Here is a 22,759-nt window from a genome sequence, read left to right as displayed (position 1 = left end):
TCTGTCTTGGCTTCATTTGGGGAGTGAGGTGGCAGAACACTGACACCAGACTGTACCGCTGAACAACCCGTTGTACGCTCACTGAGTTAAAGTGTTGGTTAAAAAAATATACGTGTACATATATCTCACAGTTCAAACTATACGGCTTTGAAGAAGAGTTATGGCTTTCTGAAGGGAGGGCGGTCAGGTCCGGAAAGGGAATTTGTAAGCGCCTACCCTGGCTGCACCCCTAAAATGTGTGTGCAGAATGTGGGAGCCCCAGAGAGGAACAGCTGCCCCCCAAAGGGATCTTGGATGGAGAAATTTGTTAAGAAGCCAGCCACAGTGGGGACCACCAAGGGACCTGGGGGAGAGAGCAGAAGAGGGCCAGCTCCCAGGTGGGCTGGCAGGAGCTGCCGCTGGGGACCCCACCAGCCTCCTCCCAAACCACTGCAGCACGAGGGGGCTGGCGCCACTAGCTTGATGCCGGCTCCTTCCACACTCCCACATTGCTCAGGCCTGGGCCTTGGGTAACTACCTCCATGAAAACTGTCTCCCCTGCTACCCCAACAAGGACAGCCACCCAGGGCTGCCGACTCTGGGTGCCCACAGCTTGGGGCCCAGAGAGAAATGAATACCAAACAGGCCCCTCCACACAGCCACTGGGCAGAGCATGAGGCCAGAGGTGAGCCCGGGCCTGGACCAGACTCCAAATGAGCCCGACAACCCCCAAGGGAAGAAAGCAGAGGGCCTAAGGAGCTACGGCAGGACATGGCCACCTCCCCCTACTCCCTGGGAGCTTGGGCACCCAACGCCAGAGCCCCACCACCAATCCCATGTGGCCTGGGACCACGCTGTCATGTTTCTGGGCCTCGGTCAAGTAGGGGCTCCCCATCTGCTCTACCCTCAACACAGGACCACAGAGGAGCCCGGTGAGGAAACGAACAGCGAAGGTGTTTATAAAGCGGAAATGTTCACCTGCGGGGGGAAAAAGTCACATTCTTCAATTCACAAATAAACCTAGGCCTGAGCCACCCAGAGCCAGCCGCGCCCCCGCCGAGATCCTGATCCCCTCCCCTCCCCCCACGTGCAGTAAGGTGGAAGCAGGAGGAGGTTGCCCGGCCACCGCCCTCGATACGAATTCCCCTGAAGGGGAGAAGGTGGAAGAGGCCTTTCTCCCTCCTCCTGTCCTTTTCCTTGGGAGAAGGGGAGCAAGAGAGCACGGCCACTGTCAGAGGGAAAGTGACCCCCCCAAGAGTCTACCCATCGTCGGCTGGTGAACCGCTTCACCGACCTGAACTGCAGGATAACCCAGGGCCAACCTTCTAAGCACCAGGATTAGGGACACTGAAAGCAGTTCATGTGGCTTGCGAACAGCGAGTACCTAAGCGTTAAGTGTTAGGAGATGGAAATGATTCTGAAGCGGATAAGATGCTTCTCCGCCTTCTTATTCACGGTGTGCTGAACGACGTTTGAGGGTTTTCGTCCCAGGGCTTGGTGTGGACATCACAGGGAGAACTGATCTGAAATGCCTTGTCGCCCTCGGGGTTATCATGGCATATTTGCCCCTCCGCTAAACGGCCTCGCTTGGTATTTTCTGAGCTATATAGTTTTGGTCTTTTTAATACTATTACTAATAGGTGATTAGCTGCCACTTCTACTATATCTAGCACCTGTTATCATTCTCTTAGTTTGCTTGATTATAAGAAACCAGAACCAAGTTCCCTAGAATCGAAGTTAAAATTGAAGTGGACTCGTGAGGGATTTGCTGTTAGTAAAATGTTTGGTCTTTGCTGCAGAGCTTTATAGCATCAGTTTCAGGGGCTCAAAGCTAATTTTTCTTCACTGAGTCCCTGGCTCTCTAGGGCCAGAGTGCACTAGCCGGATACCTGGCCCTGGGAGGTGAGATGTGCTTGGACCTTTACTCAATAAAATAGTAAACATTTTTTCCTGTAACAAGTCAAGATGTTCAGGGGTCTTATAAACTTCGAATATGGAATTTTGAGCTGCCACGGGGAGAAAGTTCTCACTGGGCGGGAGAAGAGATTGAGGCAGGAACCAGGTCCTAACTAGCAAGTTTCAACTTGAGACTTTTCCAAGGAAGGGTGGGAAAGGAGGGAAGAGCATAATGCACTGGGTGTGAATCCAGCCCCAGGTCACTCAGTCCATTTCTGGGGGACCCTCCTTTGGTGTTGGTTTTCCATGGGGAGGCAGGCAGAGCACTGGGCCCAGCTTTTGCCCCTAGTTGGTCTGGAACTCCCTGCTGATTCCAATGTGCACACAAGGTTGAGAACTACAATTCTAGAGGAAATAAAACTTTTACCCCAAAGCCGAGCAAGTCATTTAGTTGAAAGAAGTGAATTACGTGGTTGCCAAGGGAACCATCCACAGACTAGAGAGACAATCACTGATTTCTGGCCTTTATACCAAGAGTTAAGTCATGGTAGTGTATATTTCTCTCTCTCTCTCTCTCTCTCTCTCTCTCTCTCTCTCTCTCTCTCTCTCTTTCAATGAAAAAATGGTTTACAGAAGAGATTATGTGGGGGAAATATCTGAAGACTTATCAAAGATGGGCAGGGCTGTTGTCTCTCAGTTCATTGGCTGGCCAGGACAGCTGAGCCCTTCCAGCAAAGCAAGGCCAGGTCTGCTCTGACCCTCAGCAAAAATGCCAAGGCCTCTGGAAGCCAGGGACCGACTGAGGGCCCAGGACAATTGCTGCAGGCAAAAACGAAAATCAGAATTCTATTACAGGGACACTGAAAGCAGTTCATGTCATTTGAGAACAGCTAGTACCTGAGTGATTCTATATGAAATAAGCTAGTCACAAAAAGACAGATACGATATGATTCCACTTATATTAGGTACCTAGAGGCATCAGACCCACAGAGTCAGAAAGCAGAATGGTGGTTGCCAGAGGCTCGGGGAGAGAGAGATGAGGTGTGTCCTTTCATAGGTATAGAAGTTTAGTTTTGCAAGATGAAAAGCATTCTGGAGATTGGTTACACAACAGTGTGAATATATTGAACACTACTGAATAGTACACTTAAAAATGGTTAAGATGGTAAATTTATGTTATGTGTTTTACCACAAGTAAAAATGAAAGAAAAAAATACCCCAGAAATCTCAGATAGCATCAAGGTCAAAACAGATCCTGTAAATGTTATATATTCCTGAGTAGTTATTTTTTGTTGCTAGTTTAATAGTGGGTTATATATTATATTTAATTTATAGAAAACACAGAAGTTGGTCTGTGCCAGATTCTTGTTTTCACTCTTTTCTTACTTAAGACTCCAGTCTGAATGTCAAGCCAGACATCGTCCCTCACTGGGCAGCAGCCACTGAACCACAGGCAGTGCGGAATGTGGCTCTCCAGCAGTTGCGTGTGCCAGGATCGCCTGTGAGGTCACACAAACTGGTTCCCTGGCATCACTGTCCTCCCTACCTCCTGGCTCTGAGTTTAGAGCGGGGGCGTTAACAAGCACTCAGGGGATTCCAATACAGGTGATCTACAGTCCCCCCTCTGAAGAACATACTGCTTTATCAGGATGCCTTGTAGGATGTGATCAACCTCCACGCACTGCCCTGGCTTGACCAGACCTCCGAAAACAACAGAAGGCACATCCTGGCCTCGTCTGACCCCTGAACCACCAGCAGCCTCATAGAGGAGGGATGCCCTGGTGGCAGGGATAAGCCAGGTATGTGCTGAACTCAGAGCAGTACCATCCCCTCCCACGGGAAGAGCCCCAAGGTCCGAGCCTTCCACTGGGCCTTGGGGCCAGACATTCTGAAAGGTTCAGCTCATCCATTTCTCAGCCAATAAATAACACATTTTCCACTCGTCTTTGTGACATTTTTGATAAGTCCTTCATGCCAGTGTGCACTTCAGCACAGCAACACAAGATCCTGACAAATCTATATGGTTTTGAAGAGGGAAGAAAAAAAGAAAATGTCTTTCTCTTCTTTAGTTTAAACTGGAGAAAGAGGGATTGTTAGCAGCCAAAGGTAGATGAGCAAGATTATAACGGGGGAGACAGAGGGTGGCAGAGTCTGGGTGATAGAACCAGCAAGCCACCACAACACAGACATCTCAGCCTTCCCGGCCCCGAGCTCCCCAACGGCTGCTGGGGAGTGGGCATAGCTCAGTACTTCCCACGTAGAAGGCACTAGGCAAAAAAATATCTGACAGAGGACTCTCTTAAGCTGACAATTTCACAGGATGTTACTCAGTTTATTGATAGGGTCTCCTGAACCCTGGAGCCTACTAGGTAACCAGAGACTTCATGGCTATAGTAAACGCATGGCTCTGTGCCAGTGCCAGAGGCCCGAGATGAGCCAGATTCGGTGGCTTCCCTTAGGGAAAGGACAGACCCTTGGACATAGGATGTCCACACCACGTGCTATGAGGACATCCTAACAGAAGCCAGTGATGGTTGAGGCGGAAGCACAGAGGACAGACTGCTCAGCTCAAGTTCACAGAATGGAGGACACAAGGACCATAACCTGACACCATCTGCAAAAGTGACAGAGTAAAGGGGAGGAGAGAGGGAGGCAGAGGTGTGGGGCCAATGCAGGCATTTTCAATAGCTATGCAAAGGCACAGCATCTGGAGGAATATGGAGCTGGGGTGAGGAGGTGGTAGGCAGGCCTCTGGTAAGTGAGTGAACCAGCTGAGACATGCCTGTCATATCTGGGCAAGGAATCTGGACCATGTGGTACAAGCAGGCATTGGACTCCACCAAAGGTGCTTCCAGAAGGTAATTCTGTGGAAGCAGAAGTTCAGTCAGAAGGGCCTGAGTTTAGGGCACAAGGAATGTAGGTAGGGAAAGAATTCAAGGGATATTTATGAGTGAGAACTGACACGATTTGGAGAACAAATCGACATAGAAGGTGAAGGAGAAGAGCCAAGAATGACCCAGGTTTGGGGTCGAGTGGTCAGTAGTGTGGCAGAGCCATTCACCGAGGGATGACTGTGCTCACTGGGTGCCTAGTTTGTGCTGTTAAGCACCGTGCAACCCTATTTCACTTAACCCTTTTGTTAAGCACCGTGCAACCCTATTTCACTTAACCCTCACCACAGCTGATGAGGCTGGCGTGCCGGCCTCATTCTTCAGATGATGAATCTGAGCCTCCAGGGACTTCAGCAGTTCCCCCAAGGTCACCCAGCTAGTAAGTGGCAGGAGGTGATGTGGAGCCCAGATTGTCTTTTTAACTATATACCAGCTGAGGACACATGAGGTTGGAGCTGTCATTCAGGTATAGACATTCAGGCTACAGTGAGTGTGTTTATGATGCCCCGAGGGAGAACCGGCCTCCAGGGAAGGGGTTTAAGATGCAAGGACAGGAGAGACTCGAGGCCATGAATAGATAAGATTTCTGAAGGAACTCCTAGAAAGAGAAAGGAACCCCGAGGTAGCTTCGGTGAAGATGAATCAGTAAAGGGGCCTGAGCAGGAGCATTCGGAGAGGCAGGAGGAAAGTTGAGGGAGAGTAGTCTGTTAGGAAACAGAGGACAGGACTCAAAACGACCAGAGCCCACCCCTGTCACATGTCACGTGGATGTCGAAGACAATGCCTAAGAACATCCACTCTGTGCCAATGCCAGAGGCCCGAGATGAGCCAGATTCGGTGGCTTCCCTTAGGGAAAGGACAGACCCTTGGACATAGGATGTCCACACCACGTGCTATGAGGACATCCTAACAGAAGCCAGTGATGGTTGAGGCGGAAGCACAGAGGACAGACTGCTCAGCTCAAGTTCACAGAATGGAGGACACAAGGACCATAACCTGACACCATCTGCAAAAGTGACAGAGTAAAGGGGAGGAGAGAGGGAGGCAGAGGTGTGGGGCCAATGCAGGCATTTTCAATAGCTATGCAAAGGCACAGCATCTGGAGGAATATGGAGCTGGGGTGAGGAGGTGGTAGGCAGGCCTCTGGAAAGTGAGTGAACCAGCTGAGACATGCCTGTCATATCTGGGCAAGGAATCTGGACCATGTGGTACAAGCAGGCATTGGACTCCACCAAAGGTGCTTCCAGAAGGTAATTCTGTGGAAGCAGAAGTTCAGTCAGAAGGGCCTGAGTTTAGGGCACAAGGAATGTAGGTAGGGAAAAAATTCAAGGGATATTTATGAGTGAGAACTGACACGATTTGGAGAACAAATCGACATAGAAGGTGAAGGAGAAGAGCCAAGAATGACCCAGGTTTGGGGTCGAGTGGTCAGTAGTGTGGCAGAGCCATTCACCGAGGGATGACTGTGCTCACTGGGTGCCTAGTTTGTGCTGTTAAGCACCGTGCAACCCTATTTCACTTAACCCTTTTGTTAAGCACCGTGCAACCCTATTTCACTTAACCCTCACCACAGCTGATGAGGCTGGCGTGCCGGCCTCATTCTTCAGATGATGAATCTGAGCCTCCAGGGACTTCAGCAGTTCCCCCAAGGTCACCCAGCTAGTAAGTGGCAGGAGGTGATGTGGAGCCCAGATTGTCTTTTTAACTATATACCAGCTGAGGACACATGAGGTTGGAGCTGTCATTCAGGTATAGACATTCAGGCTACAGTGAGTGTGTTTATGATGCCCCGAGGGAGAACCGGCCTCCAGGGAAGGGGTTTAAGATGCAAGGACAGGAGAGACTCGAGGCCATGAATAGATAAGATTTCTGAAGGAACTCCTAGAAAGAGAAAGGAACCCCGAGGTAGCTTCGGTGAAGATGAATCAGTAAAGGGGCCTGAGCAGGAGCATTCGTAGAGGCGGGAGGAAAGCTGAGGGAGAGTAGTCTGTTAGGAAACAGAGGACAGGACTCAAAACGACCAGAGCCCACCCCTGTCACATGTCACGTGGATGTCGAAGACAATGCCTAAGAATATCCAGGGCTTCGGCAGTTACCGTCTTTCTCTTGCCACCCTTCAGAATTCAGGACTGACTCCGGCATGCCCTCGTCTTCTCTCCTAACTGTTCCCAAGCTGACACTCGCCAGCACTCAGCACAGCTCCTGTTTGTGTGTGCGGGACTCTTGGTTCAGCGTCTGGACACACCCACTGGGCCCTGAGCTCCAGGAGGGCAGGGGCGAGCTTTTGCTCACCACTGCTATAGTTCCCCAGTGCCTGGCACCATGCCTGGCACAAAATGAGCACTCAATAAATATTTGTTTAACACCTGGCTGAAGCCAGCTGAGTGTTCTCTTTCAATTGTCAGAAAACGCTGCCCGCCTCCCCCCCATGCTCAGCAAAGTCAAGGGTGATGGGCTCTCTGCGGCACCAGGTGACAAGTGGCAGAGTTGCTGTGGCAGCATTGCTGCGATGGTCTCAGAGGTTGCATCTGACCTTGAGCCACCTTCCTTTTTGCTTGGCTAAGCACCAAGTCATTTACTTGTTTCTGCTGCCTTTCAACCCTGGAGCAGTGGGTTTAGCACAAAGGAAGATGCAATTTTGTTTTGCTTGTGGAGCATCCATTTCTCCTAAATAAGATTTTAACTGGTGGTCTGCACCACGGGGTGGGATGGGACAGGACTGCGAGGAACATGGTGAGGGCTTCCTGAGTCAATGCCCAAGTCTTTCTAAGCCTTTGAAAAAATGTTTGTCCTACAAACACTGGCTGCAGCAGAAAGAGCGTGGCCTGGAAATTAGGAGACTGGGTGAATCCCATTTGAGCCACTAGCTGACCATGTGGCCTTGGACAAGTCACTCGACATGTGTCACTTAATATGTCCTCTTTCCGGGCACCTCTTCATACCTACAAAATGTGGAGATGGCCTCAGCTCTCCTGCAGTGCCAGAACGGCATACATCCTACTGTGGGGGGCTTAGTCCTGTTACCAGGGGCAAGGTTGGGGGAGGGGGACACCTGTAAGCAGAGACTGCCTTTTGAACTCATGACAGGCTCCTGGACCCATTCCAGAGCATTTGTACCTACAGCAGGTCCCAGTAGCACCCCCTACAGTGGCATCTCGGTCAGGATCCCTCTTATTTCAGCTTTGGGAACACTGGCTGGGAAGCAGCTAAGACAGACGTTTGGAGCACAGGCTTAGGGGTTCTATGACCTGAGTGCAGTTTCCTCCACTGGGTGACTAACCTGGGCAACTCACTGAATCACTCTGAGCCTCAGACTCCTCACCTGTCCAATGGGAGCCTTCTTACCTAAGGGGGTCCTGTGATGATTATAGGAGATAATGCAAAGAAAGTGCTCGGTCTAGGGCCTGACACAGAATGAGAGTGCAGTAAATTTTAGCTATTATAATCAAAAATATTATTTATGGCTTAGTTCCACATATCGTGACTGCCTGAAAAAAGTTAGAGATTATAGAGATCCTAGAGATCTAAGCCTCTAGTTGTATAGATGAGGAGACTGAGCCCCTAAGGGAGAGGAAGAGACTTGCCCTAAGACCTACAGGCAGATATAGGGCCGTGAGCCATGAGACACAGCTCTTACACGGAGTGAATCCTCATGCTCTATCCTCAGCTCTTAAGCCAGCCCTGGCTGGAGCAGAAAGCAGCCACGACACCATCTGCTGTGAGAACCCTGATACCTGACTCACCAAAGCGCCACCTCCCATTCACTGCCCCACCTGGAACATAAACATTACAGGAGGACTTTTGTAGAGGGTCTGTCTACAACAGGCACTTGGTAGACTCCCAGGCATGACTTAACCCAGGTTACCTCCTTGTTCAGGGTTTATTTCCTCAAGTGGGACAACACTGTCTTTAAGAGCCTTCCAGTTCTGACATTCCATGGTTTCGGAAACTGGGCTCAATTAAGCACAAACAAGTGGCTAGAAACCTCAGTTAACTAGACTCTTTCGGGAAAGCTCCTTCCTTGGGAGAAAGAGCCCAAGAGAGCATAACCATTCACTGTCCCTGTTCAGTATTTCCCAGTTTCCCATGGACTTGGGGCCTACCCTGTCTCCTTGGCTACTTCCCCGCTGTGCAGACAGACAGACTGAGGCTCAGGGCAACCTGGGGTTTTCCCAGTCAAGACCACAGCTCAGCACAAAGGTCGGGGGCCAGCATCTAGAACAGTGATGTGCATGGAGCGCACGCTCTGTAACGACCCACCAACAGGAAACACAAGCCGAGACAAAGCGGATTGGCCAAGGAAGGAGCCTTGGGTCGTAAGCACTTACACGCTCCTCTGTCTGTCGCTGGCTGGGCCTGTTGCTCTGCCTGTGAAATGAGGGGATCAGAGGAAAGGTCCCGCTCCCTGCTGTGCTTTCCCAGTTCCTCTTCCTCCTCCTCAGAGCACCCAGCACTTGGGGCTGGAATTTATTTATGGTCTGCCCTCCACCCCTAGAAGACAGAGATACCGCCTGTACACACACACCTCGGAGACACTGAGTTCAGTTCTAGACCACCGCAATAAAGTGAATTGTAATCTCGTTGCTGGTGGAAGGTTTTGCCTTCAATTTGTAAAAAAAAAAAAAAAAAAAAAAGCATCTGTGAAGTACAATAAAGTGCAATAAAATGAGGTACGTCTGTACTTGTCATCGTCTTTCCAAGCCAGACCCCAAATCAAAGCAAAATGGGTGTGTTTCCAAAATGTTTACAGGAGGGAGGGAAGAAAGGAAGAAGAAGGGAAAGAGGAAGGGAGGAGGGAGGGGGGAGGAGGGAGGGCACTGAAGTCCACCCGGCACTGACATTCTATGATTCCACAAAGCTTAATCCTAAGGCAATTCGCCAATGGTGTCTACTACACACAGCCTCTTCAGTGGTGGACACACCGGGGGGAAGCAAAGGGAATAAGTTCAGATGTGAAATGACATGTTAAACCCCTTGCAGCCTAGGCTCAGCTAACTTCCTAGACCCTGTGGGTCCGTGTGTGTGAAGGTCACCAGGTTCTGCCATGTGGGAAGTCCTGCCTTTACGGCAGATCCCTCAATGATGCTGGTGTCAGAGGCCATGACGCGGTTCCGTCTGCTAAGCTCACCAGTTATATGTCTGCACCATTCAGCCAGAGCCTTATATAGCAGGAACGCAATATAGCAGGATTCTGCAGTATTCAGAAACATTAAGAGGAACGGGTCTTATAAATAACTCCTGGTTAAAACGGAGCTGAAAATAAGGAGACAGAAGAGGAAGCAAACTGCTAAGCACTTATTAAGTCGATAACATTGGCTTAAAAACCTCAGTGCAAATGGCTGGTCTGGTTTATTTCCTTCTCATCAGAAGATCAAAAGCAGGATTGCACGTGGAGGCACCAAGACTGTGTGTGTGTGTGTGTGTGTGTGTGTGTGTGTGTGTGTGTGTGTGTGTGTGTCTGACGGTGTGTGTCTGAGGATGTGTGTGAAAGGGTGAGGCTCTCCTCAGCTGACAGTGTTTTGTCTTAGGTCTCACGGTGTCACTTAATGGACTCATTCAGTGTGACCTTGGTTGATAAGCCTCTGGACCTCTCTAATCCACTCTGTCTTGACAAGAAGCTCTGGCGTTTGGGTTGGCCTCTAAGCTCTGAGATTCTAGACTGCGAATCAGGGCTTGAGGGCTCAGCATAAAACTCAGGAACCCAAAAGTCTGAATTAAATCTCACCCATGTTCATACGTCCCATCTCCCTCTTTTCCATTCTTTATAGGGCATTCCTTTAGCTGTAACAAGGCTGCTACAGTTTGTGCTCTCTTGGATGTTAAAATTTAGTGGAAATGTGCTTTATTCACTTGCAGTCCCAGAGCCTGAATCTTAAAGTATGGCCCAGCAACATGCTACTGTGGGCAGGGCGGAGCCACAAGACCCAGACTGAGGCCCAGGATGCCTAGCACAGAGCTGACTCTGCACCAGCCCCGATCCCTGCCTCTCGGCCCACAGGACCCGAGTACCAAGCTGAACTACCGAGGGAGTGGCAGCCTTTCATCCAGGCCCTCTCACCGCCCGGCCCCGCGCAGGAGAGAGAGGAGGAGCGCGGCTCTGGGTGCCGGGGCTGCCAGGCAGCCTTCGCCTCCTCAGCAGCAGCTGCAGGCGCCCGTGTGCACGCGGAGGATTCCACGGCTGTGCAGGTGCAGGAAGTTGAAGATCTCGGAGGGCATGGCGTGGAAGCCCGGGCGGGGCTTGACGTTGTCATAGTAGTGGTGGGTGATGTAGAGACCCGAGGGGTTCATGGGGAAGGCCCAGAAGCCGAACAGGTGCACCTCCTCGCAGAGCTCCAGCGCCGCGGTGGCCAGGATAAGGCCGGTGCTGATGCGCTTGGCGCGCACCCCCAGGCTGAGCCAGTAGCGTGACACGTTGACCAGGTACTGCGGGTGGAAGTAGTAGACGGCCTGCGGCGACTCGAAGTCGTCCAGCACGTACTTGACGCGGATGGACACGTCGGTGTTGCGCGTGTTGTAGAAGGCGGGCAGCAGCACGGATGCGTTCTCATACACCTGCAGCACGCGGTAGAAGGGCCGCCGCCACTTCTCCAGCTTGTGGAACCTGGGCGGGCGGGCGCAGAGGGAGAGGGTCGGCCGCGCACTCCCCGCAGCCCCAGCAATCTTGCTCCCTCCACCCCTGCACCCCGGAGTCTTTTCAAAGGACGGAGGGGACTCACAAGGCCATCCCTGCCTCCTTTCACCTCAGTCACCTCAGCAGATGAATGTCCAGCCTGCCTTGGAGACATTTATATTTTTGTAAGTGGCTGCAGGAAAGGACGCTGGACTGAAAGGGACAAATATCTAGTGTGTTACCGCCGGGGGCGGGGGGCAATGCTTAACGCAAACACATGAGGTTGGCCTGGTGGGCTCAGTGAGGGAGTGATGAGGACGTGGAGGCTTTTCCTAGAGCCCTCGGGGCATTCACCTGTACTGTCTTCTCCAAGATCCCCAGTGAAGGACACCAAACCAGTGGCCTCTCAGCATTCCCCCCACTGCCCCTCACTCATCTTTCCTTTACATTAAACAGCCCTGGGGTTGGCTCATCTCCCATTCGTCTAGTGCTCCTTCACTCCGCTGTCAGTGTTCCTGGGCCTCTGGCCCTAATTAACAGCTCCCCCTCTTACATTTCATCTGACCCGGATGGTGTGACTTTACCAGGGTTGGAGTTTTACACATTAACCGGCTCCCTTGAGGCCTCCCAGACATCCAGAGCCCAGGAGGGAGCCAGGTGGGGGGCCGAGATCTTTGCATGAGGCTTTCCCCCACCCCCACACCCCTGGTGTCACCTGGACACACTGCATAGGGAGCTGCTCTCTCCCATCACACTCTGAAAGCTCTCAGACTCATCCCTAGGTGAAGACAATCTAGACCAGTGCTGTCCAAAAGAAGTATAATACAGGGCGCATATGTAATTTTAAGTGTTATAGTAAGCACATTTAAATAAGTAGAAAAAAAAGGGGTGCAATTAATTTTTATAATATATTTTATTTAGCCCGATATATCCAAAATGCTATCATTTCAATGTGTAATCAATCATTAAAACATTTAATGAGACATGGTCCATCTTCTTATTCATATTAAGTCTTTGAAATCGTGTGTGTTTTACACTTACAGACAGTACATCTCAATCTAGACTAGCCACATTTCAGTGCCCAGTAGCCACATGTGATTAACGGCTACCATATTGGACAGCACAGGTCTAGAAGGAGGGTCACTGACCTCTCTGTGATGATGCTGGGGTTCACGGTGACCACGTCTGTCTTCACCCCCACATCCATGGTATACTTCTCTGAGATTGGGGGTAGGTTGCACCTACAGAAGAGACCAGGCAGCCCAGAGGCATGCAGTCAGTCATTCCAGATGGAGTTTGGGCAAGGGTTTGGGGAAGAAAGGGATGCTGATCACATGATGCAGAGGTGGCCAGCTGAGTGGAATCTTTGTGGCCTGGGCATGGAGGGGCCAATCTAGCCCCTTCTCCCACCAACACTGAGCAGCCCGATAATTGCGAATCTAAGACCCACGAGAGCCCACTGCAGCCTCAACCCAAGTGTCTTTGCTTTAAGCTTCTATTTTCAACCTATCTTCTCTATCCAGGTCGAAGATGTAAGCGAGGGTACCCAAAGAGGTAAGAGGGAGTGCTATATAAGGAAAAAGAAATACAAGGACCAGCCTCTCGCTTAGGTAAGCAAAGGCGAAGTTCATATGGGTGTCAGCCACAAGGCCAGCCTGGTTCCAAACAGTGCTTCTGGAAGAGGAGAACCCAACCGGGAAGCTGGCTGCCCAGATGGCCTCACCAACAGATCTGCATGGTCCCCATGAGTCCTCAGTGTCTTCACATCTGTTATGCCATTGGCTCCCATTCTGCAGATGTGGAGACTGAGAGGTTCGACCATGTGCCCAAAGGGACAGTGCTGGAGAGGGGAAGGGACAACCCAGAGCATGAGGTTCTGCAGGGGCGAGGAGTAGGGGATTAATCACTTACGGGGCAGCATTGGGGGAAGGGCACAAAGGGGGAGGGCCCTGGGGGCAGAAGCGGCAGGTGTGGACGAGGGGGATTCTTTTACCGGAAGACAAAGTCAGCGCTGTTGATCTCGCTCCCGCAGCGGCTGTTCTTTAGGATGCCTCCGTTGCCCACCACTGCACACTTCTTAAACTGGGACCGGTAATAGGGCATGTCCTGGGGAGACAGGAGCACAGCCTTCATCTGGTGCTCTCACCTCCGTACCCCCATCCGCCTCCACTCCTCACAGCCCCATGAGCTGCCCTTGTAGAAAATGTTAGAGAAAACTGGTTATTCACTTTGCAGATGAGAAAAGAGGTCGAATGACTTGTCAGTTCCACAGGCAATTACAAATGAGCTGGGACCAGAAGCCAGGTCTCCACAGCCTTTTTCAATAAGTCCTGGGATGCTCCAGGTTTCCAAAGAGAAGGAAGGACCGGTTATGGCTAGCCCTGCTTGTCTTTGGCTTTCCCAGTGTTTAGAAGCTCAGCTTTTTTATGACTGGTAATATAAATATTTTAATGATTAATGCAGGTGTTCTGTGGGATGACTGGCAGCAGAGATGGGGAGATCCACCCAGGGACCTTCAACTCAGAGAGAGGTACGGACTCTTCCTCTGCTCCACAAGGAGGACACAGGCCTGTGACAGAAAGATCATCCGAATTGGGACACATGTCAGTTCATGGCAACAGCAGGGACAAGAGACTGAGGGTGAGCAAGCAAGGCCACATCAGGGGAGCAGTGAGAGGCTGCGACACCTGGGCTCTCTGCAAAGAAAGAGCTCTGAACACAGGGGAGCCCTGGCCTTCCCCTGAGTGATGATAACTTTCACAGAGTAAGCATCTCACAGTGCTTTGATCTTGTCATACCTCAATTGGCAGGGTTACCTCGGTATGGACACTGGCTGCCCACAAAGACTCCCTGGGCATGCTTTCTAGGGGACCACAGGCAAGATGGCAAGACAAAGCAAATAGTGGCCTGAGAGTTAGGAGACCTGGTTCCATTAGTCTCCACTCTAGGCCATAATTCCCTCATGGTTCACCTGAAGCACATAGAACTGGGCAGGCACGGGGCAGGAAGACAGACCTGGAGTCAAGGGAAGGGTGACCGACTGTCCCAGTTTGCCTAGGACCAGAAGACTTTGCCCGGGATGTAGGACTTACATTTGGTCAAACCTGGAAGTTTGGGCAAACCATGGGCAAACCATGGGCAAACCATGGGCAAACCAGGATTTGGCATTCTAGTCAAAAGCCCCAAGTTCAATCCTGGTTTTGCCCCATAATGAGGTGATGGAACCATGGACAAGTTGTTTGAGCTCTCAGCGACTTTGTTTTGTAAATTTTATAAAATTTGTTACAAATTTTAAAGTGTTGTCGTTTATAAAATTAGGATGGCAATGTGTATTTCATGTGATTCAATGAGATGATGTAAAGCAGAGTTTCTGAACTCAGGACTGTTGACATTTTGGACCAGACCACACCTTGTTGTGGGAGCTGACCTGTGCACTGTAGAATATTTAGCAGCATCCCTGGCCTCTCCCCACTAGATGTCAAGAGCATCCCCCAGTCATGACAATGAAAAATGTCTCCAGGCATCGTCAAATGTCCCCAAACTGCCTCCAGGTTGAGAACCATGGATGTCAATGGAAAGCCTGCCCAGTGCACGGCTCGGCCCAGAGGGGTCTCAGCGAGAGGACCAGGTCGTTATTACCAAAGGTCCCCTCCATCTCTGACACAAGGAGGCTGATGGGCAGCTAACCTCCCAGCACATACCAGCTGGCCGGGCCCGTAGGGGAGCAGCCCTGGTCAGCACCTTGGGCTTCTGTTAGGACCAACTGCCAGATGGACATCAGGGAAAATCACATTACAACGGGATCGCTGGGAATGAGGCTAAACCTGAAGGAGATGCTGCATCCTCATGGCCCATACTCCCTGGAGCAAAAGGCCCAGGGGGCCAAGACGGGAACCAAGGATGTCTCGTGACCGGTGGGCAAAACCACACTGTTTGCCTGTTACTGGAGAAAGGGAAAAAGCAGTCATCTTTGGAGAAACCATCAAAGGCTTTTTATGTTCTATGTCAGTGTTCCTCAGACTGCTGTAAATCCAAAACTACCTGGGGGACTTTCTGAAAATATGAGTTCCCGGGGTCCCTCCCAGACCATGGAATCAGAATCTTCAGGGCGGGGGTAGAAGACTAAGAAGCTCCATTTTTTTACAAACTCAAAGAAATACTCACTTTTAGGGAGGTTCAGGAAATACTTCTGTGTCACATGCTCTAGTTCAGGGGGTCTCAAATTATGGCCTGCGGGCCATATCTGACCTACGGGCCATATCTGACCTACCACCTGCTTCTGCATAGTCCGAAAGCTAAGAATGTATTCTATATTTTTTGATAGTTGGAAAAAATCAAAACGAGAATATTTTGTGACATGTAAAAATTATATAAAATTCAAACTTCCATGTCTAAGAGGAGCCGAAGTGTTGTTGGAATACAGCCACACTCATTTGTTTTCTCATGTCTACGGCTGCTTTTGCAAGAGCAGTGAAGGTGAGTAGTTGTGACAGAGACCATATGGCCTGCAGAGCCTAAAATATTTACTCTTTGGCACTTCTCAGAGGACATTTGGCAATCCCTGCTTTAATTCTCTGGGCCTCAGTGGTCTATACCTGTGGCCCTTCTTGGGCCCATATGTCATAACCAAGCTGTGTGTCACCCACTGGCATTACCTGCATGAGATGCAAGTTTACCTGCTGTCAACCTCATGCTCCAAGCCTTGTAAGACCCACCTCGTAAAGGTGGCTCACGCCCCATCGTCCTCCAACACTGTGATGTGGGAGGTACGTGGGATACCTCTCCACTTTCGGCTTCTCCCCGGTGCCCCTACAACAGCGACCTTATCAGTACACTCTGACGTGATAACGGAACACAGGGAAACCCTGGGCTCTGTTTCGTTAGCACTCCCCCGATAAGCAGGGAAGCCCAGGCCCTCAAATTTCATGCAGAAAGACCTGAACATGCCCCCATTCAGCATTTCTACAGACAGGACCCACAGAGTCCTGCCTTGAGCCTGGCGCTCTCCAGGAGTTAGTTGTGCACAAGTCCCGTGGAACCTTCCTCTGCTTGAGAGGGCGACCGTCAGAATCTGGCCTTGGGGCCCCTTCTCTGAGAGCCTGATGCAGCACAGACCAAACCTGAATGCATGCACCTGAGCTCCGGTGATCTGCGTAGTCCACTCACACGGAGCACTCGCTCTGTGACCAAGGAGCCACCGTGCTGGCCCTGGATGAAGAGCCTACCTCCAGATTCCTTATATGTGAAAAAATAAATAAATAAATGGTCTATCTTCTTTAAGTCTCTACTATTTTAGATTTCCTGTTATAAGCAGCTATCCCTAGTCTAACCCCCTGTGTTACAGACAGGGAGACTGAGACCTTGAAGAACAAATGACCACCTAAAGTCATCCAGTACAAGACCAATCTTTCAGTGCCTTGTTTTCTATTGGTTGGTGATTCCTTGTGCACACACAACTTTTGCATGGATGGTTTTGCTCTTGTGCCTCCCTCAAGTGGGGGACAAATGATTATCATTTGCCCAGATAGCTTCAGGATGTCTTCTACAGGCAATGCAACCACTGAAACTTTACAACCACTTTCTTGCCAAAAGTCACTCAAATAATAGCCAGTTGATATTCATTGTGCCAGACAGAACCCCCAGGAACCCCAGAGGACGTTCTACAGGGCCTAAGAGGATGGCCAACCAGGGCGAGGACAAATTAGTGCAGAGGGCACAGTAGAGCAGTGCCAACCACACAGGCATGGCCACAGAGGGCCAGGACGGTCAGCTCCCTGCCCCCGCTGACTGCACTGGCTCCCGAAGGCCATTGCCCCACCCTCACCGCTCTGCCCAAAGAGGCACCTTGGGAAACATGCGGAAGATCTCTTGGTTGATGTGGTAGATGCCGCTGGTGTCCACCTCGTACTTGAGCTTTGTCCCCAGGGGAGTGTTCTTCTGGGTAGTAAAGAGGAAGGAAGGGGCATTGCAGCACCTGGACAGAGTGGACCTGCCGGGCAGGAGAGAGACAGGAGAGACTGGTGACATGGGACAGAGCAAGCCTCCTGAAGAACAGAGGGGTCATGGAGTTAAGACCCCTCAGGGAGACATTTTCTCTCACCCGCCCCTTCCCACCCCACATGTTTGCTCACTCTGTCCCCTTCCCCTTCAATACTCCTCCCAATGCCAAGGCCTTTTAGGGTCCAGCCAGTTTTCTTTCCATGCACTCCTAGTTTCCCTTTCCCCACTGACTGCGCTGGCCTCTGAACCGGGTCCCACCCACTTCATCATCTGCCAACTCCCTCCCTACTTGAATGAAAGCCCCTTGATGGCAGGGACCCTGTCTCTCCAGATCCTGCACAACGTCAGTCACACAGGTGTTCTACCACCGGGCACCTGCCAATTGCGAGATGAGTCATTCATCTGAGCTTTCATCAAGATCCACTAAGCATTCTGCTACTTCCTGGAAGCACGTTATCTATCCAGCCTTCATGGAAACCCAGGGATGCGGAGCTCTTCCTCAGGCTCTTGGCCCCTATACTGGACTCTAGACAAGGTGTTTACTCTGTCTCATGGGGGTCAAAAAAGCCAAAACACACATGAAACAGAAATGTGCCATGTCAATCATTCAGAAACCGTCTTAGAAACAGGAAAGAGTCAGAAATTTGAGATGGCGGGTTGACATTGAATGACTTCCTGCAGAAAGTGGAAAACGGCTTTGAAAACAAGTTTTCAGGTATTCGTTACTTAAAAAGAGAGAGAAATCCCTGCAGTTTTCACTCACAAAAACATTCAAACATGAGCTCCAGAAGGGTTAAAGCCGAAATGATGCAAGCAGGCTTAAAACAAACACCCTCAGAGGGAGAATGTGGCTGATGAGGCCAGCTTGGGAGTCAGCCAGGCCAGAGAAGCCTGGTTTTTCTCTTCCCTGCAGCTGGCGTCCCACCGTCAGTACATTCTCCCAGGCATGCTGGTGAGGCGTGGTGATGGGGTCAGATACTGGGCACATCTCGCTCCCCCTGCCCTGGGGACCCACAGCCCGCTGCCCTGGCTGCAGAGATGCTGGGCTGTACAAAAGATGCAAATTGCCACTTTCCCACATCCAGGATTTGGGGCTCGCCATGACCCACTTTCTCCTAAAACAGTGGCTGTGGGCTGAGTACACCCTGGTCTTTTTCCCCCAACACTGGCTCCAGGCAAAGTCACGTCCAGCCTCCAGATGGCCACGGGAGAAATGGAACACTTTCTCCAAGGAGTCCAGACGATGACCACTAACTAAAATTGAGGAGGAGCTTTCCAGAAAGTCACACCCTAGGTCTAGGATGGAAACTTGGCTTGCCAACCTGGTGTCAAGAAGCCTGGGTTCTCATTTCTGCTCCGTCCCCACCAGCTGTGGGGCTTCAGGCAGGTCTCTTCCCCTCCCTGGGCCTCAGTTTCCTCATTTGTGAGTACAGGGCTGGCTCTTCTGACACTCTGACGTTCTGTGGCTCTAGGTTGCCAAAGCCAGGAAGGTTATACAAAATCTTTTTTTTTTATAACTTTATCTCTTATAGGGACTTCACTGAGGAGCTCAGCTGGCTGCTGGTTACTGAGAACATTCTTTCTTATGGAGAGTTGGGTTTCAGAATGTGACTGAGGCTTCCCCAAGGGAAGGCCAGAAGCCTGGCCAAGCAGGGGCCACAGGTCAGCATGAAAAACCAGTATCTGGCCTGCATAGATTGCTGGCCCAACTCATGAGTGACTGATGTATAAACCAGAATACCAATGTGTCTACTCATAAGCAGTAGCATGAGGGAAGGCTTCTGTTACAGGATTCCTTTCCTGTGACTGGAATGCTCATGCCTGTCTTCTAGCGCATGCTCTCCACCCTGCTCCACTGCACCAAGGTCTTGGGAACCTGAATTAAGAATTTCATCGTTGTTCAATGAGCTCGAAACAAGAGCAAAGGGCAACGACTGACCAGACTTGAAGGTTTTTCCGTTTAGAGCATGGCAAGACCTGATGTCACCTCCCTTTCCCATACCTAAAACCACTCCCCCGCCCACCCTCACTGCAGAAGGGTCTCAGGTCCCCCAGAGCCTCCCCTCTGGAGAGGGCTGGCTGATCCCTGCCGAAGGCTCCCACGCTTCTCTCCGTTTTTCTTCTGCCACATCTTCTTTCTGTTGCTTCATTATTTCCTCGGACACGTGCATCCCACTGATGAGGCTTCTCAGACTGGACAGCATCCTTTTGCACCTCGCCAACTGTGTCCTGCCAATTGTTTATCAGCCACACTCATGTGCAGGTCTCACCCACCCGTGCAGTCCCCACAGTAACACTTCTTTCTGAGGGGTGGCTTTGGGGCAGCACTTGGAGCCTAGACTTTGGACCTGCTCCCCTCTCTTCCTGTGTTTGGCTCAAGTTCATGTTCTACTATAATATGTGGGTCCCTGCAAACTACTGCTGGGCCTTAGCTGGGTTTCCACAGTCTCACAGAGGCCTCTGGTTCGAGACTGCAGGCACCTGTGCTTCAAGGGTCATCACTTTAAACACCCACATTTTTTAAATGTGCCACTTAAAACTACTAGCCAGTCTCGAGATGGCCTGGAGTTGCAGCAAACTGGAACTAATGATTATAAAGAAAATACAAAATACTTAGTGTAATTTGCTTTTCACAGCTTCCCATGCAGGATTCCTTCATGCTGATCACTCCTCAGTACATTTAAACTATGACCTGAGTTGTCAAAATCCAGTTTATTCAACACACATGCTCAGGATCCTATCAATTCTATTTAATAAGTTCTACCAACACTAAAATAATACCATAATACTCATAGAATTTTAAAGATGGAGAGGACCCTACAGTTCAACATTAATCAAAAAGAATGTTTGGATATTGCTAGTTGCTTAGCTCTCAAAGACAGAAGAGCTTTAAGATATAGCTCTTGCCTCACTGGGAGCTTATAATCTGTCAGTTTTGGTTAGAGAGCAATTAAAAAATAATCTACAGCAGGGCTCAAACATCCAGTATAGTCTGTAAGAAGCAAAGAGCTCTAGGATGGAGGGGCCTGCTGAGTTGGAACAGCTGTCCCCGAGTGGGGAGGGGCCTGGGGTAAGGCCATGGAAGATGCTTCATGTGCCTAATGTGCCTCCAGGCCTGCTGGAGACCTCCTGCCACCCGCTTCACTGTTGAGTCCCAGTTAACCTCAGCTGTACTGGAGACGATACCGCTGACCTTGCAGGGCCGCTGCAAGGACTCAGAGTGAGAACGTGGAGGACGGCACCCAGCAGGTGCCTGCCTCAGCCCGCGTACGGAGCCAGAACCTCCCCACTGCCTGGACTCCAAAGTCTCATCAGGGCTAGCTCCAGGGAGATGTCCCTGGAGCTGGGGCTTGTAGGACAAGGAAGATCTGAAGAGGTGGCAGGAGGAGAACCACCCAAGCAGAAGGGCCGGGCAGGACAGACGAGTCATAGGTACTTGAACTGGTTGGCTTCAGAGATGTTCATTGCCCATTTGCACATCTGCAGGCTCCTCCACCGGTCGAAGAGCTCCGACTGCTTCACCCTTGGGGAGTGGAGAACAGAGAGTATGTGAAAGGGTCAGGCTGGACAAAGTGCCGTCATTCCCAAACATGCTCCCTTCCTGCTCCCCGACATGCCAAGTCCTGGGCTGGTTGTTTATATTAACCGTATATTCTTATTTTGGATGTTCTCGATGCTCGGGCACCTGGGGCCTTGCTAATTCCTAGAGAAAGCAAACAACGCTCCTGGAAGCACAGGTTTCACATGCACACCAGCCAACCCAGAGCCAATACTCTCACCCAATTCCTTTATAAACTGAGCCACCAGCCCCTGCCCTAATCACCCCAGGGCCAGCTACCAGACCACTGGGGGCAGCCCCTATGCTGCAGAGCCCACCGGAATTACTCAGGCGAGCCAACCTGAAACCTGCCTGCCCCACTTTGCCCATTCCTCCTTATGAAAATCACAACAAAGGCTCTCACCCAGGTTCTCCCCTGACCCCCTCTGCCTCCTACCAACCCTGATATCTCCTCATGTTCCTCCTGTTTCCAGGGATCTAGAAGAGCTTCTTCCTTCATGACAGTCATTTTAGATACTGAGTATCTTACCTTATCTGATTACCTTACCTGGGTACATTTTAAAACACTTTTCCTTACATGCCCACCCCAAGGACCTACCAGTTGTCCCAGGAACATCTGTCTATAAAGGGGGTGAGACCACTTCCCTAAGGGGATGTCTGTACATCACCCATACTGGGCTCAGCACACAGTAGGGCTCACGACAAGGGCATTCCTTCTCTTTTTCCTTTCCAAGGGCAGATCACAATTTCCAGATGACAGAAAGGAAGCGATAAGAAGCCTGAGATGTGCTCCTTTTGTCTGAACAACCATCTGCTAGGCTTCACGCCAGTTGGTTTTTGAACATCTCAGCTTGTGATACTCTGGAAAGGAAATGTCTAAATCACATGGGAGTCTCCCTTCGACTGAAACCAGCAGAAAAGGCTGGATCATAGGACCCTTTCCCATTGAGCACTGCATCAGACTGGAGTTCCTCAGAAGCACTGGTAAACTCTAGACAAATCTTAGGTTCCTTAAAGGAGAACCACGACCTCTCTCTCCTGTCCACCCACAATCCCCATCCCAGGGTGAGGCAGCTGTTCAAGGTCACTGGGCTGTGGACCAGTTCAGAAGCTGGCTGGTCTCAGGTGCGGTACAGAAGCAGCTCTTTAAAGGTCATTCTGTTTTGGTCATGAATGCGGAAGTAACCGGCCCCCAGGAGCCAAGTGTTATAAAAAGCTACCGTGGTTCTTACTCTGAGGTCCACCGAAGGGCTCAAGGGACCCCATGAGACCTCTGAATCACAGGCAAAACCCCACGTCTATCCACCCATGTGCTCATCTTGGGGAGAATCTGAAGTTTTCATCGGCTTCCCAAAGGGGTCCATGATTCCAAAAAAAAAGGGCAAATACTTAACCATAAGGTCCTGAATAGGTTCATTCTACAGAGCTGTGTCCCTTTGTTTAATTGGAGGAGGAAATAGTTGTTCCCAAACAGGGCAAGCCTCACCTACTGAGGCAATATACAACTGGCGTGATTGCAGGAAAAGTCATACAGGATAGTGACTAAGTACGCATACTTGGGAAGCAGAGGGGGACTTGGGCCTCAGATCCAGTTCAGATACCTCCTAACTTTGGGACCTGCGTGGCAGCTTCAAAGAGCTGGGAGGAGCCCCTCCTCTCATCCTGACTCTTCCTTCTGGCTTTTTCAAACCTCGCACAGTAGCTCTCACCTCTCAAGCTCATGTGACATCAGGAGAGGTGTCATTATACAGAGGTGCCCTGGCTCAATCACTGCTTCCCTCCCCCTCTTCCTGCAACCTACAGGTCCCTAGAGCAGCCCCCTGC

The 22,759-nt window shown here is 50.7% G+C and overlaps 1 protein-coding gene and 1 long non-coding RNA gene across 7 annotated transcripts in view; both read right to left on the bottom strand.

Moving 5' to 3' along the window:
* Positions 1-1,956, bottom strand: part of LOC111740661 — a 3,078-nt gene extending 1,122 nt beyond the window's left edge. The window contains exon 1 of the long non-coding RNA XR_002780706.1: positions 344-1,956. This is a non-coding gene — a long non-coding RNA (uncharacterized LOC111740661). The remainder of the gene's footprint in view (positions 1-343) is intronic.
* An 8,092-nt stretch (positions 1,957-10,048) lies between these two features.
* ST8SIA5 (ST8 alpha-N-acetyl-neuraminide alpha-2,8-sialyltransferase 5) overlaps positions 10,049-22,759 on the bottom strand; it is a 46,436-nt gene continuing 33,725 nt past the window's right edge. For all 6 annotated transcript variants that reach the window (XM_023531350.1, XM_011361082.2, XM_011361092.2 and 3 more), the window contains 5 exons: positions 20,813-20,899; positions 17,221-17,365; positions 13,370-13,482; positions 12,525-12,617; positions 10,049-11,367 (listed from right to left, as the gene is read on the bottom strand). In XM_023531350.1, the coding sequence (XP_023387118.1) occupies positions 10,899-11,367; positions 12,525-12,617; positions 13,370-13,482; positions 17,221-17,365; positions 20,813-20,899 (907 nt within the window). In that variant the 3' untranslated portion in view covers positions 10,049-10,898. The remainder of the gene's footprint in view (positions 11,368-12,524; positions 12,618-13,369; positions 13,483-17,220; positions 17,366-20,812; positions 20,900-22,759) is intronic.

This window comes from Pteropus vampyrus, unplaced genomic scaffold (assembly GCF_000151845.1).
Source record: "Pteropus vampyrus isolate Shadow unplaced genomic scaffold, Pvam_2.0 Scaffold3, whole genome shotgun sequence".
Taxonomy (NCBI): Eukaryota; Metazoa; Chordata; class Mammalia; order Chiroptera; family Pteropodidae; genus Pteropus; species Pteropus vampyrus.
Note: the sequence above shows the minus strand (reverse complement) of the source record. Positions and strands in the feature narration are given on the sequence as shown.